This window comes from Ceratina calcarata, unplaced genomic scaffold, assembly GCF_001652005.2.
Source record: "Ceratina calcarata isolate Rehan_Ccalc_2016 unplaced genomic scaffold, ASM165200v1 scaffold116.2, whole genome shotgun sequence".
NCBI lineage: Eukaryota > Metazoa > Arthropoda > Insecta > Hymenoptera > Apidae > Ceratina > Ceratina calcarata.
In genome coordinates, this window is record NW_017132550.1 from 273,260 (window position 1) to 289,210 (window position 15,951).

The following is a 15,951-nucleotide window of genomic DNA, read 5'->3' on the forward strand; positions in this document are numbered from 1 at the left end:
TGCCAGGCTGAAATGATCGTTGAGAAACTGGGCTGTCGATCATTGAAATCCGACGGTGAGACAAAATCGGAATCGGTTGTTTCGCAGCTATTTGATCGATTCGCTCTGCATAACAGACGACTGTTTGTTCTCGCGCTGTTTCTGAAAACATTTTTAAAATAAAAATTGATAGATGAAGAAGATTGGAAAAGCTGGCACGTGAGAAGAATTCGGATCAGTGAATTGATAGGAGACTCTTGATATTTTCTAACAAACGGAGGTAACAACTAAGCTAGAAAACGTCCGATTTTTATTATTCCCGGTTCGTGCCGGACTCCTTCGGACTTTAAACTAGTTCGACGAAAAAATAGGAGGAGAGAGGAACTCGATGAAACGTACGAACGGTAAAACGGGGGTGGGACCGGGCGGAATTTTCGACGGAATAAATGACGCAGGAATTTCCCTCGAAATAGGACCAACGTTCGATCGTCCATGAATTTTTCCGCTCCTTCGTCATCGCCTTCGACTCGTTTTCTTCCCCACTGTTCTTTTTCCTTTTATCCTCCTGGTTGCCTCGCATGTTTTGCCAAGAGCCCTCCGCGGCCCGGAAGCGTCACGTACCGAGCGCTGAAACAAAAACGTAGCGACGTCAAATGCGATTACCAGAGCCGCTCTCGCAGCTCCAGAGAACGCGGATGCTGCGGCGCTAGGTTAAGGGTAGAAAAGGGGGTTGGCTGGTCAGAGAGGTTAGAACCGGGAGGTACGAGGGTTGCAGAACGATATATATACCTACATAGTGCAAAGAGAAAAAGCTACTTTAACTTTAGACAAAGATGTTACAACTGTGCCAGTCGAAGGAACTTTATTAGAGTCATCTCGATCTTTTATTATGCCAACGAAATTCATGGGGAGGATTAGGAATTATTTCAATCTGTAATGAACCGTATTCGATAAACATCGTTAACTTAATAAACTAAGTATTTTCACTCGCAGTGAACGCTTTAGAAAAATAGTGATGAACGTTTTAAGTTGATCCCATTTGTTCCCCGCGTTACTTGCGGAACAATGAACATATAATGCGTCGCGCGTAAATCAATTTTTCTCATTACAAAACACGCAACATACGTGTGTAAACAAAATGGGATTAAAGTATCATTAAAATCTTGTTTAAACACTCTCGCGGGGAACATTATAGAAGGTATCGTGGTAAATCGGATTTGTTAACTTAACAAGAAGTAAACAGTGCGCCACGAAATTGTTATGATAATAGTATAAAAAGTACTTAAAGTTTAAACAAACTTTCTATGCTCATCTGGGAGTATGTAGAAAATTCGAAAATTGTGTTTCTAAATCGAATTCTCGTATTGTTATTGAAAATGATTAAAATCGACAAAGTAAGAAGACGAGTTATACGTTGGAAATGCAAGATGGGGCGAAGGTATGACGTATATCGTCCCACAGAGAAGATTCAAGACGAGCCGAGGTGTGCACCCGAGATTCTAAGAGGGATGAAGATATCCCCAAGATTCCTGGATGGATACCCCGAAGATTCGCGCAGTAGGGGATGGAGACCGAGGGGTGAGAGCTGGGTTCTGAAATTCTGGCATCCAGCTCTGGATAGCTCCGGCAGGGGTGGATAGCTCGAGAGGGACGGACGCTTATCAGGGGTGGAGAATCGCGGGGGTGGTTTGTCGGGGGGTTGACTCTGCGAATGTGTACCTCTGCTGCGTGAGTGCGTGCGTTTCGAGAGGAAAAATCGATTCCCGTTCGACTCTAATCGTGCTCCTCTAGCCTCGCAATATTTTTATCGACAACGTTTTATTATTATCAAAATCTCCTATTTATCGTAAACATAATTCGCTCTCTCTCTCTCTTTCTCTCTCTCTGCACAGACTTTCCGTTTTTATATAAAATCGAAAGAAATTTGTTAGAATAATTTTATTCATTAATTTCCAGTTCTTTCATTATAAAAAAGTAATTGCAATTAAAAGTGATCTCTGGTTACTGAATCCAAGATCATTTTTAATGTAAGAGAGTATCAAGAGAATTGAGTTCACTTAATTCAAATAGATTGAGAATCTGGGGTTACTCGTTTCACTGTAAGTTAAGATTCGTCGTACACGAACGATCCTACATGATCCTGTACAAGTTGAAATTCTGTGTGATACACATGAGCCAAGATCACGATTGCTTATCTGATCTGATGTTAAGATAAAGTTATTTGTCAAGACACCCGTTAGAATAAATGTTTCAACATCCTCATCCTCACCGTCGACGTTGGCGGTTGAAGGGTTCGGGGGAAGGAAGGAGAGGGTGGCAGGGGGGGGTGATGGTCGCCAAGCCTCCATTAAAAAGTTGTTAAACGTAGCCTGACGGCGCCCCGCGGCAAATTGGAACCCCATCATCCGAAGTCTTGCCTTCTATCTATATAATGTACGTCGCCTGGTTAGAACCAGACCCCCTAACCTCCTCCCCCTTCCCAACCTGGTCTACTACAAGATAGCGATATCAAAGTAATTAAGTATTCGATCAAGGATATTTTGATCGAGTATGATCCCCTATGGATCCAACTTCTGGTAACCGACCAACTATTTCCCACTCATTTATTTGCAACACGAGGCAGATATGAATTGAATATAATAAAAAATATTGAAACAAGGAATTGCATTACAAAAAAAACTGTTACCCTGATTGCATCAAAATTATTTTACGAAATTTCATTATGGATCTCGTTCGTCTTTGACATAAATATAAAATCTTTCGATTGAGACATTAAGTCAGATACGAATTATAAATGCAATAATAATTTAGAGAAACAAGTGCATTGAAGGAGTGCTGGACTATATCGGAATTAATTTGTATTTCGTGCATTATGGATTCTGTTAATTCTATGATACATGTGTAGAAGGGGGATGCTTTTTACAGTTTAATGTTCCCAGGCAAATTTGTTTGACGTTCTCCTTCCCCACGGTTCGAGAGAAACTCTCGAACGAGTTCATAGGTAACGCTGACTGGGGAAACTCTTGGCCGAAAATAAGAGGAAAGCGCGCTGGTAAAAAGCGTCGAGGCTGTGTTCCGCGGAGGGGCTGGTTTAAAAGTAACGGGAAACGAAACCAAAAAGGCGTGAAGTGTAAAACTAAGATAAAATAAAGTATCTCCAGTCTAAAAGTGAAATGAAATTAAATATTGTAAAATTTACTGGATCGTGAACCGAATTAACTTTCAAATAAAAGTAACAAATATAATTTCATTTCTATTTTGCCATAATTTCCATTCGACATGTTACGGCGATAATGAAAGCTTCTCGTTTAAAGGTTTTCAACCCTCGACTGTAAACATTATTCAGGGTTGCCTAAGACTGTTCCCTCAAAAAATTGTATCGAGGACACGGCGGTTCGCTCTAAGAGGAAGGGTGGAGAAACCTTAAAGGGGGGTGCAAGTCGGAAAAACCGCGATGTGGCGTCACCAATTCTCACCCCTTTCGTTTCTCTTCGCTTGGGCGAAAAAAGGGGGTAAACATGGTTAAGAAAATATTTTTTAAAACAATTTCCCGCTTACCTTCGTGGATTGAATCGAAGGAGGGCGAAAAAGGGTTTGCAAAAGCTTTATGGAAAGCTCTTACCACCCCCTTCGATGTTTTTTCTCTTTACTAAGTGTGCAGAACTAAGAATAATAAAAGAATAAATGTGTTACAACTCGGTGGCACAATCTGTCGATTTGTTAATTGGTTAATTATTATGTAATAATTATTGCAGTTATTATATCTGAACATCTATCATAGTTACAGTCGCTCCCACGGACATGAAATCCTGGGCTTCCCTATTTCGTTCGATATTTCGTAAAACTATCGGAGGCTACATTTTTTCTTTTTTTCCTGTTGATATATTTTTTTCCGCGAAATTCGGAGTTCGACGCGCGGACGCGTCGCAATAATTCTGACGCATGAAAATGGCCCAAAGGGATGCGCCAACGCGCCCGTGATCGATGGCTGTATATCCGAGCGATCGGCGGGACTACCGAAACTGGCCGTCGAATAATATATTCATAGCTTCCGGATGGTTGAACGCGACTCTCGAAATCCGCCAACCCCCTCTGCCTCCTCTCGTCCGCCCGAGTCTCCGCACATCCGCAGATATCCGCGAGTTCAGTCGCGAATAATTATTGAAAATCTACGGACCCTTTTTCCCGTAGTAATCTCTGCAAATTTATGATGTACAAATTTTCCTGTCGCGTTTCACTTCAGTCTTAAACTCGATTAAATATTAAATAGTAAAAGAAGCCTGGATTATTTTATAAATCAACGATTCACTTACAGTCGTTGTCTGCGGCACCGATTTAGGAACCAAACAAATGGGCAGAATAGGAAATTTCACATGTGAACGGATTCCCTATTAGAAATCGCTGATCGAGATATCGCGATAGGTGGTCCCCGTTTACATTTCAATCGGGTAGAAAACTCGATCGCGGTTGGTCTCACGCGTCGTTTGGTTCACGCTCGTTCTTATATTGATTCGATTCGGTGCTCGAAATAAAGAGAAAGAATTTCGTTTCTCTTTGGCAAACGAGAATTAACACGGTTTTGTTTGATAATTGCAGTGATCAGTCAACAGTCTATCATCCGTTCGTCTGTCTATCCTCTGTGGTACCATAACTAAAAACCGACTAGTGGTAGATAATTTTATGTTTTTATAAATAGGTGTAAAAGAATACCAGTCACTCTTAAAGATTTGTTCAGTTTTAATTATCGAGGAAATTTTGAGTCACGAGTTGAGACGCAGATTAAGTTAAAGCATAAGAAAAATCGTTTTTGGCAAAGTCCAGTTCTGATCAACAAATGAAATAGGCAGACAGGACTCGGGTATTTATTGTGTTGATCTAAGTTCGCTGGACTATCGCGAGGTAGACGTAAGTTTAGTTTGCCGAGTATAAATTAATGGAAACCGAGGGGGGGTTTCCAGCTGCCTCGCGTGACCCAGCTTTTCTGGGGCACGTGCCCATGGGTATCGGTATTTCGGGATACATACCCGTTCCTGTTAATACACCTCGGCTCTATCCAGACGGATAGATAGAGGGAGAGGGAACAGAGAGCGAAACATCCACTCCTGTACATTGTTTGCGGCTTGGAATCAATAAAAGCATAGCTTTAGGCGACGGTGGTCGCCATGGCGACCGGAGACCCATCCTGGTTCCTCTCTGTCACTCACACACGCGTGCACGCAACGCACCCTCGCCCTCCTCTCGTCCTCCTCTTCCACCTTCTTCACCCCCCCCCCTTCTCGCTGCCACCCACCTATCCACCCACCTCTTTTTAGAGATGGGATCAAGTTCAATTCGTTAACTACCCGACGATCAATCCCAGTTCATTTTCATATTATTAGAGCGAATTACCAGTTACTTATACATGTTAATAAAAATAATAAGATTGACGATATGTGTTTGTTCTATACAAATTTATTAAAGTAACTATTGTTCAAAACTGTTGATTTACATATACTATATCTTTTATTAATTGCATTTATACTCGTATTACGGTTTTCCCTTTTTTAAGAGACTTCTTTCGAATTCTGATATTTAATTTTTCTATGGCACTCTCATATAGATTTTTTTACTTCATTAATATTCGAGTATTATATACTCGAATGCTGTATGGCACTTGCGAGGTGCTTAATGCCATCGCTACTAGTTTTCAACCCTCGACACATACACGCATCCCCTTCGTTCCCTCTTCCTGATTCGCGAACGTTTCCCTCTCTTCCACCTTTTATTTTCCCACTTTATTTCGTCCTACCACTCCTCCGTTCCTCTGTTTTTCTTTTTCGATCCTCGCATACTGTCCAATTCCCTGTTTTTCCTCTCCGCTATCACTTTTTTTTCTCTCGTCCTCCTTTCCACGCTCCTCTCTCCTCCTTTTGTACCATCCTTTTTGTTGCTCGTATGTGCTAGTAGAGTTTCCCATTTTCCCTCCGCTCTTTTTCCTACTTGTTTTCATCGTTAGTTTAATTTCATATTTATTTCCTCTCGATCTCTTCTTACCGTTGACTTCCTACGTTCTCTCTCCTCTATTTTCTAATCGAAAGTGAGCGTAGAATCGATTAAAGACGGTAGAACAGCATACATTTTTCTCAGAATCTTTTGCGATGAATTTCTGCTGCTTTTTAGGGAAACCAGAGTGTAATGCGATTTATGTAACAGATCCGACAAACTATCCAGTTTCTAATAGTATTCCATATTTATTTTTCATTCTTTCTACTGCTGACATTTTCATTAAATTATATAATTAATATTATAATATGTAATTTATAATATTTTCCAGTTTATGGTAATTTAAAGATTCTCTTAATTATAGACGGTGGGATAATTTGTAACATCGTTGGAATTTGAACAATCGATTTTTTCATGTAGATTTCTGTATCTGTCAAATTAATTTTATTCTTGAAAATTCAAAACCGAAATGACCCGCTTTAAGGGGAAACTACCCCAGAGAGCAACTCCGCGAGTACGCGTGCTCGATGGAACAAGGTCGATAAATGTCGCCCCGTTCCGTTGACAGAAGCAAAATCGACCACTTTGCAAACTACACCCAAAAATAACGAGCGATCCACCGATATTTCTAAGACGAAATTTATTCAGGTAAAAGACTCATTCATTCTATTTTAGTTTCGGCCTCCGATATCGAGCTCGCAGAGCGGATAGATTTAAGGCTAGGATATAGTAACCTAATCCGATAGGGGTTGAAACTACCCTTACTCGATTCGAGATACGCGACTCGATAGTCACGGATTGCGAACCGGTCGGGGGTGAGCGGGTTCTTTAAATATGTAAAAGAGTCAGACGGTGGGATAATTTGTAACATCGTTGGAATTTGAACAATCGATTTTTTCATGTAGATTTCTGTATCTGTCAAATTAATTTTATTCTTGAAAATTCAAAACCGAAATGACCCGCTTTAAGGGGAAACTACCCCAGAGAGCAACTCCGCGAGTACGCGTGCTCGATGGAACAAGGTCGATAAATGTCGCCCCGTTCCGTTGACAGAAGCAAAATCGACCACTTTGCAAACTACACCCAAAAATAACGAGCGATCCACCGATATTTCTAAGACGAAATTTATTCAGGTAAAAGACTCATTCATTCTATTTTAGTTTCGGCCTCCGATATCGAGCTCGCAGAGCGGATAGATTTAAGGCTAGGATATAGTAACCTAATCCGATAGGGGTTGAAACTACCCTTACTCGATTCGAGATACGCGACTCGATAGTCACGGATTGCGAACCGGTCGGGGGTGAGCGGGTTCTTTAAATATGTAAAAGAGTCGTTCTCTTTGAATAAAAGCAGATACTTATAATTCATTAATGGTAAATCTTTAATTTCATTTTATATTAAAATAATTCTAATTAATACGAATTAATGTGGTTGCGCAAAATATCGCAAATGCCTGTCAATTTATGATAATAGACAAGAGTCCTCGTCCTCTTCCTTGCTTCTAATGAAATTAAAAAAAGAAAATATTTGGAAGGGTGCACTTGTACTCTTGTTTTATAAGTATCAATTTAAATCGTCCTCTCGTGCTCTCTTCAAACACGATTAATGCAGGAGTACTGTAAAAGAGGAAAGAAATCTGGAGCGGTGACAAGTCCCCTGTAAGGCGACACAGGTACATATGGGCTCTCCCCATAGTGAATGGACCAAATGATATAAATTATTTATAGATTTCGACACCAAAGGACAAGGGGGATTGTTCCGCGTAGGGTGACCAGGCCCCGGGGGGGTCCACTTGCATCGAGAGCCCCCTCGAGGAAAGTCTCCCCCTCAACATATGCATTCTCGCTCCAGCCAGCGTTAAGTCCATAGAAAATTGATTCCTAAGTACCACGGATTCAGTGTCTTTTAACACCTCCGAGTTTGTTCTCGAAACAATACTCGAGTATTTGACTATGACTAAAAGCTTGATATGTTTGCTCCGCTTAGGACTGTTAGGGTTGCACTTTTCAAAAACAGTTGTTCTACGTAATACGCATTTTCTGGTATTGAATCATTTTTTTTTAAATTGCTGAAATGCGATGCAACCACACTGATGAATGATCAAATTAGAATACTACAATTTAGATAAGAAATAAATGAAGGATCGACGAAACATTTGTTAATTTATATTTAATAGTGTTTTAACTTACGATATAATCTCTTTTGATGCGAGCTGGTATCTCTGGCTTGCCTAACTTGAATAGAAATCAGCAGATCTGTAGAACTGGCACACCGCGTGATAGATTCCTTCCACCGGTCAGTCGACAATAGGACCTGCTGAGACGTCTACTACGTTGCCACTTGTAGGGGGTTGAAACCCCGTTGGCTAGCGACAGATGGGCGGTAGGGGGGGTCCCGGTAATTATTATGCGATTACCCACAAGCCCATTGATTTAGATTGGACCCCGGGGGGGCGAACAGAACGGGGCGTCGGGCCCCAGATTTGCTACACATCAGTCGTCAGGAACTTTGGCCTCGTGCTAGCTTACGTCTCTCTTCCTTGAAAATCTTTAAGCGAGATATCGTTTAACGTGGATCATATTACTTTCAATTAATTCTTTACAATACGCATGTTTTTTTATTGTATAACGATATAAAAATTAGTATGTAAAATATGTATACTCCGTGAGGAATTATAATTTTTGGAACATGAAAGAGAATTTTGATTCAAAGCAGAATGTGTTTGTCTCGATGATTGTTATTTAAAAAATACCTATTAAATTTGCTTTGCTTTCAGGCAAACAAATGTTTACTGGTGGAATACTCATGGTTCTAATGATGGGCTTCTCGGATGGTTTCCGTGGACCTCATCACCCGCGAAACGATGCCTCCCATCATCATTACTCGCCCCAAAAGGACGTCAAGATAACTCAAGATTCGGAACTGTTACACGACGCTACGTAAGCGTTAAAATAATTAATTAAATCTTCTTTCCGTGAGCGAGACATAAAATTTCAGGCATTTGAAGGAAGACATCGGACCCATGGCGGAGCAGATGGACTTTTCTAACATGACCGTGGAAGAAATCGAATTCCACTACTTCAAGTATGTCTTATGAAAGTGTAAACAAGGAAACGTGATTTACTGATTAATTTATTAATTATAGAATTCACGATATCGATAATAATGCTAAGTTGGACGGACTGGAAATCCTTTACGCGCTTCAGCATTCTTTTCACGACGACGAGAATTTAAAAGCCAAACTTAATTACGAGGACGATTTCCCAATGATCGTGGGTACGTAAATTTGCATTCTCTTTTTCGACGTCTGTTTTTGCAATTGTTTTTTGTTTTTGTATAGGATTAGTTGATACTGTATTGACTATAGACGATCTGGATCACGATGGGTATCTCGGGTACGACGAATACGTGCTAGGTAGGCAGAGGGATCACATTACTCAGGCTAGAAAAGACAATAAAGTGGACACTGATACATGAAACCCCTGAACAATTCTGGTCCAATACAAATGTACCTATGACATTTTTTATTATTTGTACGATGTAAACGTACGAAAGAACAATTTTTTAATACAAGTAATTTTGACGGTGGGTATTAATGAAAAAGGAGTTTTTTTTTACAAATCTGCGTTTACTAAATGATATCAAGTTTACTAATGGCACATATCAAATCATCAATTTCATTATATCGTCATATTAATACCTTCAGCGACGTTTAAATTCCAATATTTCTTTTTACAAATGTACACGATTAATCCAGTGGGCATAACGGGATATCTGTCACGATTAGACACTTCTCCCACAGATCCTTCGCTATCTGTATCTGAAAAAAAAAAGTTTCGAAAAATAATATCTGGCACTGTGCTTATGCAACGATTTTTAAGCGTTAATACTTACTTTGTTGTCTTCGCCATCGATCGGGAGATCTTCCACGCGCATGAATTCAGGGTATCGCGTTATTATCTCTTGAATAGCTGGTATGAATTCCACGCCGACTTCTAAAAACTGAGGTTCGTACTCGCGATACTCCTTCGAATTTTCAGTCGAGTAATATATTCTAAAAACCTCCTCCTCTGCGATTACTCTACGGTAAAATAACAATAACCAGTTAATTTACAAACGAATCGCCCATTTCGTATCGAGTATTTCATGGAACATCAATTTCATTTCACCTTATGCAATGATATCTCAGTAATCTGATCCTTGTATCAAGCTCTATTTGTACTCTATTCTCAACTGCACCGTTCGCTATCATTCTCAAGCCGTCTTCCAGTACGGAACACTTCTTTTCAGTCTCCGAAAGAACGGGTGGCAGAAACTCTTGAATGTGATTCTTCGCCATCAGATCCGCAGCCATATCGACGTCAATGTACTCAATTAATTTAGTGCACAGGTGCTTTATCTTCATTTTGAACGCCTCTTTCACGTCGGTTTCTACGTCGTCGTACAACCAACCGCAGTATCTCAGATAGTCAGGTGGTAGTCCCTTTCGGAATTCGCAATCACTTTCTACCGCGTTGGACAAAGCGTCTGGAAGTAGCTTTTCTATGAAATCGCCCCAGCTATTCTTCTGATAAACGCTAAGCGTGATGTGAAGGCTGTGGGTATCGTCTATCGTTTCACCCTGGTGGATAGTTCCTCGTGGGAAGTATAACAGATCCCCAGCGTTGACCACAGTGTCTAATATTGGTTCGCCGATTTCTGACTGTAAGAAATTCCTAGACGAGAACCTCGACAGGTATTCGTGTTTATGCCGTGGTTTGTACAGCCTCCACCTCTTCTTTCCCTCGATTTGTAATATAAAAGCTTCGATGTCGTCGTAGTGAGGTGCGAAACCTTGGCTGTTTGGTGGAGTCAAGTAAGAATTCGCACCTACGAAGCAGCCGAAGAACTCCTGGAGTGTTGCTGTAAATATTACGAATTTTAGCGGTATTGTTTTGACATATTGTTGCATGTTCGAGGTAATTACCATTCAACGAATACAGTTTTGGCATATAAGCCTGTGGATTTAACAGCCTAACGGAGCAGCCATTCCTGTAGTAATCCCAGACGACATTGGGATGTGCTCTGCCCACAGGATTATGAGTTTCTCTAACATCATTTGCATACGAGGTGATATCGATGTTCTTTGAATATACAACAGAATTCTCTCTTAAGATCTTATCGATCATTGGAGTAGACATTAACATTTTATAGTATTTAGGGAAGTTCCTTTTAATGTGGATCGGTGTCTTTTCCCAATTCTTTCTGGAAACATAATAAATTTGGACAAAGATGTTCCTTGATAATTACAGCTGAACTTACTCGAAGAAATCTTCAACTTTCACTGGTTGAATTAACCACTCAAGCGTTGCACGACTCGTCTCCAATGGATTCTCATGATTCTTCTCAATTGTCATTTTATGTTGAATATGATCAACCGAATCTAAGTCGATTTTCTTCACCAGCTTCATCTTCTTACTTTGTTTCTGCTGCTTATGCTTGACTCGTTTCATCTTTGCAACGCCAGAATTCACAGTTACAAGGGTATTCTTCACGCTCGACTTAGACTTCTCAGCTTCTTCGACCTTCCTTTTATTTTCCTTTTTGTGTACAAGTTTTTGTATCAGTCCACTCTTCTTGTTTGAACTCGTCTTACTTGACATTACTGTACTACTTTTTTTCTTCACATTTTGTGTTTTATTTGCGAGAACTCCGTTCGTCCCGACTAGGTTCTGCTTTACGGATGTTTCTCTTGGTTTCTTTCGCGTTTTGACTTTCGTGTCGTTCCTCGAAACCTTCCTCTCTGGGGTACTGTGTTTCCTCTTCAATTTCTTCGAGTTCGTCGACGATTCTACGCTCTTGCGTTTCGTAGAATACATCGCGAACGCGGACACTGGTTCACGACACTTGAGCATCTAAGAAATATATTTTAAAGGACGTAGCGAGTAAGTAATTCATAGATCCTCCGACTGAGTATGGTTATGTATCGTTTTTTAAAATTAAAATATCCCACTTTGCGTTACCTTGAATTATTATATAGAATTGTTTACAGTGATCTCAATCGTAATAACTCGGTTTAATTTTGGAGGAGCTGTAAGTAAATTATTATTGTTATCACAGAATATTCAAAATAGAATTTATCACTGCATGCTGTCAGAACACGTGGTCCTGATAGCTACAATTCCGCGGTACCAGTATTATAGTTAACAATTATAGTTGAATGTATCATTTATTGTCTATTATTTTAACAATAATATTAACAAACAGTTTATTTGACTTATTAATACAATCATGAAAGTTTATGAGCTGCTCCTCCATATATCCTATTTTATAATCAAAATATTTTAGTTGCTCAATATATTTAAAATTGCTCAAGAGACCCGGTGTTTAACATTTTATAAGAAGATATAGCTCCCACTGCTAAACTATAGTAGTCCACTAGTAGTCTGCTAGGGATTTCCAACGAATATAAAAACCCACAGCTGATTTTCTCTTTGATTTCCTGTTCGTAATACTTTCGTTGAACATTCTTACAAAATTTAGTTAATCCCAAGGGTTCTATCAGATTTTTGCGAGACAACGTCTGTGCAAATATACGTGTTCAGCGTCGGGGAGTAATTCGAATCGAAGGAAGAGCTCGTGATTGGGCGAGCCGGAGGAAACGGAATCAAAATCGATAGGATAGCGGCTCTCGAGAGGTCAACTGTAGGACGTGAAATAATATCATTCTACGTCGCACGGCCGAGGAGAATCGTCGCGCGTCAGGTGAGCGGTATTTCCCACGAATAATTCCAGTTCTTCACTGTAAATTCCGGCACATCGGCTTCACATATCGGTACTCTTTATCTCCATTTTGTTCACCGTGTTTTGTTAGCCGAGGAAAATCCAAAGAGAGAATGTTCTTAACGCGTGTCGCCAATTGGCGAAACTTCATCGTGTAAGGTCACTGAACACCCGATTATTAACAGTTTCAAGTGATCCGTAGGAATTTCGTTCATTCTTAACCGAAAGATCGTTCATTCCGCTCGGAATTGCTCGTATAGATCTATTCCAGTGACCTTGTCAAGGTCAAAGTAGAAAATATGAGATTGAGATACTTTCAGGAAAAGATCGTTCACCGGTATTTTACACGTTCACACAATCATTTGACAACGATTATTTAATAATTACTCGATGATTCTCAAGTCGAAAACGTAGCATTCTTACAGTAATAGGCTACTCTGTTACAATTTGGAGGTTGTATCGTGTCACGTTCGTGTTAAACTAATTGCAAGAGATAAAATTTACAATGATCTTTGATTGACTTCAGCGAGCATCCTGTTATTCTTGTCGGTTTCTATTTTAGATTTACATCGATAAAGTACAGTACTTGTAGCAGCAGCGAAATGCCGATTGTCAGCATCAAGGCACGTCAGATCTTCGACTCCCGTGGTAACCCTACTGTGGAGGTAAGAATTTTATAAATATACTAGGAAACATTTAAGAAATTGTCTCATAATTTTCTTAAGCATTACATAATTTATGCCAACACTGACACTATACTGAAATGTAACTCTTAAGCTCTCATAAAACTCTCTTACGATTATGAAATTGATTGGAATTCATTTTATTTTGTAGGTTGATCTTGTAACAGATAAAGGTTTATTCAGAGCAGAGGTACCATCTGGTGCTTCTACCGGTGTCCACGAAGCTTTGGAACTTAGGGATGGAGATAAATCGAAATACCATGGAAAATCTGTCTTCAAGGCTGTAGACAACATTAATACTATTATTACACCTGAATTATTAAAGGTACTAGGAAACTTCAATCAAATATTAGATCTTGAGTTGACTTGTTCATTATTTGTTTCATAGGCCAACTTGGAAGTCACCCAGCAAACGGATATTGATAACTTTTTACTGAAACTCGATGGCACGCCAAACAAATCTAAGTTGGGTGCTAACGCACTTCTGGGAGTCTCTTTGGCAGTGTGCAAAGCTGGAGCTGCTAACAAGGGCGTTCCTTTGTACAAGTAAGAACAGCTTCTGTTCTTCCCGATGATACTTCTTACTATTTACGATTTTTAAGCACTTCTTATTATTTTGTACAGATACATTGCAGAATTGGCCGGCAACGCGAACATAATCCTGCCAGTCCCAGCTTTCAATGTGATCAACGGTGGCTCGCACGCCGGCAACAAGCTTGCTATGCAGGAATTCATGATTCTACCAACTGGGGCTTCCAATTTCACGGAAGCGATGAAAATGGGTACCGAAGTGTATCACCATTTGAAGAATGGTATTAAGAAGAAGTTCGGTCTTGATGCCACGGCTGTCGGAGACGAGGGCGGCTTCGCACCGAACATTTTGGAGAACAAGGAAGCTCTTAACTTAATTATCGATGCCATCAAAGTACGTCTTAAGTAAAGATCTTCAGCTCTGTATAAGCTACAACTTCATCGATCCATTTTTATAAATTCTAATCTCGAATCAGGTTGCCGGATACGAAGGAAAAATAAAAATTGGCATGGACGTGGCCGCCTCTGAATTCCACAAGAGCGGCAAGTACGATTTGGACTTCAAGAACGAGAAGTCCGACCCCGCTACATATCTGGAACCACAAGCTTTGAAGAATCTGTATCTGGACTTCGTCAAGGAGTTCCCGATCGTTTCCATCGAGGATCCGTTCGATCAGGATGATTGGGATTCGTGGACGTCGATCACTTCGTCAACACCCATTCAAATCGTCGGCGACGATCTCACCGTGACGAACCCCGAGAGGTAACAGTCAGAAATCAGTATTGCATATTTTATGTTATCATTATATTATCGTATCTCATATCACCTTTATCGATGATAGGATCAAGACGGCCATCGACAAGAAGGCGTGTAACTGCCTGCTGTTGAAGGTCAATCAGATCGGCACAGTGACCGAGTCCATAAATGCTCACAAGCTGGCTAAGAGCGCTGGATGGGGCACCATGGTCTCCCATCGCTCCGGTGAAACCGAAGACACTTTCATAGCCGATTTGGTCGTTGGCTTGTCCACTGGACAGATAAAAACCGGTGCTCCGTGTCGTTCGGAACGTCTGGCCAAATACAACCAGATTCTTCGTATCGAAGAGGAGCTGGGAGCGAATGCGAAATACGCCGGAGAGAAGTTCCGCAACCCCCACGCGTGATAGCCTGATATCTAACTGAATCGAACCAATTGAAGCTTTATGGCACATTATATATAGATATTGATCAATTATAATGACGTAGTACTGGTTACATCGTCCATCGAATAATTTAAAGACATTCTATTTACTTTATCAAGATTGTTTTTTTTATTAAAGCTCTCCTAGTTTTTAAGTAGGAGGAGGCGAGTATCTTCTGGTTTTAAGGTAGCTTCCTATGAAATGAACGGTGAACTTTCTAAGTCAAGGAATAAAAGATTTAAATATTTATAGTTTAACGAAAGCACACGATACATTGTTGTCGCGTTAATAAAAGTGCGTCGTCTTCGATTTTACTTATTTGTCGCGATTGAAATATAATTTAAGGGTAATTGGCATTTGTGCTGTCGAACACCGAAGTATTTTTCCTATTTTTGTTCCTGTCCCTTTCTCAATCATATCGTGATTAAATTAGATCAGAGCTATAGCTATTTAATATCGATCCCAAGCCAATTTAGAAGCACAAATGGTTTATCAATGAACAATAAATTTTAAAGACAATAGATGTTATGTATGTGTGCCATAAACATCGTTAAACAAATAAACTGATGTTTATTTAAATAAGAATCACTGTAAATCCCGTTGATGGGACGTTGATAGTGAAATAAAATTATAATTATCCTACACTGGCCTCGATAACTGTGACTAGAATATAATTTTGTCATTCTATCGATCCGCGATACAAAATGTGTATTAAATTGGAATAGTCGGTAGTGCAATGCAGATCATTATTCATTATTATTCATTGAATTAAAATTTATGATTCTTAAATTAAAAAGTACAGCTCTTTAATTAAACAGTAGTAAAAAACTAT

At 39.9% G+C, this 15,951-nt stretch overlaps 3 protein-coding genes across 5 annotated transcripts; 2 read left to right on the top strand and 1 right to left on the bottom strand.

The window, feature by feature from the left end:
• Positions 1–6,460: 6,460 nt before the first annotated feature.
• Positions 6,461–9,440, top strand: LOC108624184 (multiple coagulation factor deficiency protein 2 homolog). Of its 3 annotated transcripts, none has more exons than XM_018023315.2 (5): positions 6,461–6,609; positions 8,738–8,900; positions 8,959–9,045; positions 9,107–9,237; positions 9,302–9,440. In XM_018023315.2, the coding sequence occupies exons 2-5, from the start codon at positions 8,746–8,748 to the stop codon at positions 9,436–9,438; spliced, it is 510 nt and encodes a 169-aa protein (XP_017878804.1). In that variant the 5' UTR covers positions 6,461–6,609; positions 8,738–8,745; the 3' UTR covers positions 9,439–9,440. The 3 variants fall into 3 exon arrangements, with proteins under 3 accessions (XP_017878804.1, XP_017878795.1, XP_026668753.1); XM_018023306.2 differs by lacking the exon at positions 6,461–6,609 and adding an exon at positions 6,947–7,094; XM_026812952.1 differs by lacking the exon at positions 6,461–6,609 and adding an exon at positions 8,249–8,358.
• Positions 9,441–9,443: 3 nt separating this feature from the next.
• NO66 (Bifunctional lysine-specific demethylase and histidyl-hydroxylase NO66) lies at positions 9,444–12,499 on the bottom strand. Its single transcript, XM_018023264.2, has 6 exons — positions 11,964–12,499; positions 11,263–11,855; positions 10,928–11,205; positions 10,131–10,863; positions 9,856–10,042; positions 9,444–9,781 (listed from the first exon to the last, which is right to left on the bottom strand). Exons 2-6 carry the CDS (start codon positions 11,853–11,855, stop codon positions 9,710–9,712), a joined length of 1,863 nt encoding a protein of 620 aa, XP_017878753.1. The 5' UTR covers positions 11,964–12,499; the 3' UTR covers positions 9,444–9,709.
• A 10-nt stretch (positions 12,500–12,509) lies between these two features.
• On the top strand, positions 12,510–15,761 carry Eno (alpha-enolase). The gene is made up of 7 exons (XM_018023295.2): positions 12,510–12,705; positions 13,286–13,388; positions 13,558–13,731; positions 13,795–13,952; positions 14,031–14,331; positions 14,414–14,700; positions 14,780–15,761. The coding sequence occupies exons 2-7, from the start codon at positions 13,326–13,328 to the stop codon at positions 15,099–15,101; spliced, it is 1,305 nt and encodes a 434-aa protein (XP_017878784.1). The 5' UTR covers positions 12,510–12,705; positions 13,286–13,325; the 3' UTR covers positions 15,102–15,761.
• The last annotated feature ends 190 nt before the right edge of the window (positions 15,762–15,951 follow it).

Bases quoted from the DNA above. Each gene is read 5' to 3' on its own strand.
- LOC108624184 (XM_026812952.1), top strand. From the start codon at position 8,337: ATGGGCGGTAGGGGGGGTCCCG. The intron at 9,046-9,106 runs GTATGTCTTATG...TATTAATTATAG, and splicing joins ATCGAATTCCACTACTTCAA to AATTCACGATATCGATAATA. The intron at 9,238-9,301 runs GTACGTAAATTT...GTTTTTGTATAG, and splicing joins CGATTTCCCAATGATCGTGG to GATTAGTTGATACTGTATTG.
- NO66 (XM_018023264.2), bottom strand. From the start codon at position 11,855: ATGCTCAAGTGTCGTGAACCAGTGTCCGCGTTCGCGATGTATTCTACG. The intron at 10,864-10,927 runs GTAATTACCTCG...TAATATTTACAG, and splicing joins AAAACTGTATTCGTTGAATG to CAACACTCCAGGAGTTCTTC. The intron at 9,782-9,855 runs GTAAGTATTAAC...TTTTTTTTTCAG, and splicing joins TCGATGGCGAAGACAACAAA to ATACAGATAGCGAAGGATCT.
- Eno (XM_018023295.2), top strand. From the start codon at position 13,326: ATGCCGATTGTCAGCATCAAGGCACGTCAGATCTTCGACTCCCGTGGT. The intron at 13,389-13,557 runs GTAAGAATTTTA...TTTATTTTGTAG, and splicing joins GTGGTAACCCTACTGTGGAG to GTTGATCTTGTAACAGATAA. The intron at 13,732-13,794 runs GTACTAGGAAAC...TTTGTTTCATAG, and splicing joins TTACACCTGAATTATTAAAG to GCCAACTTGGAAGTCACCCA.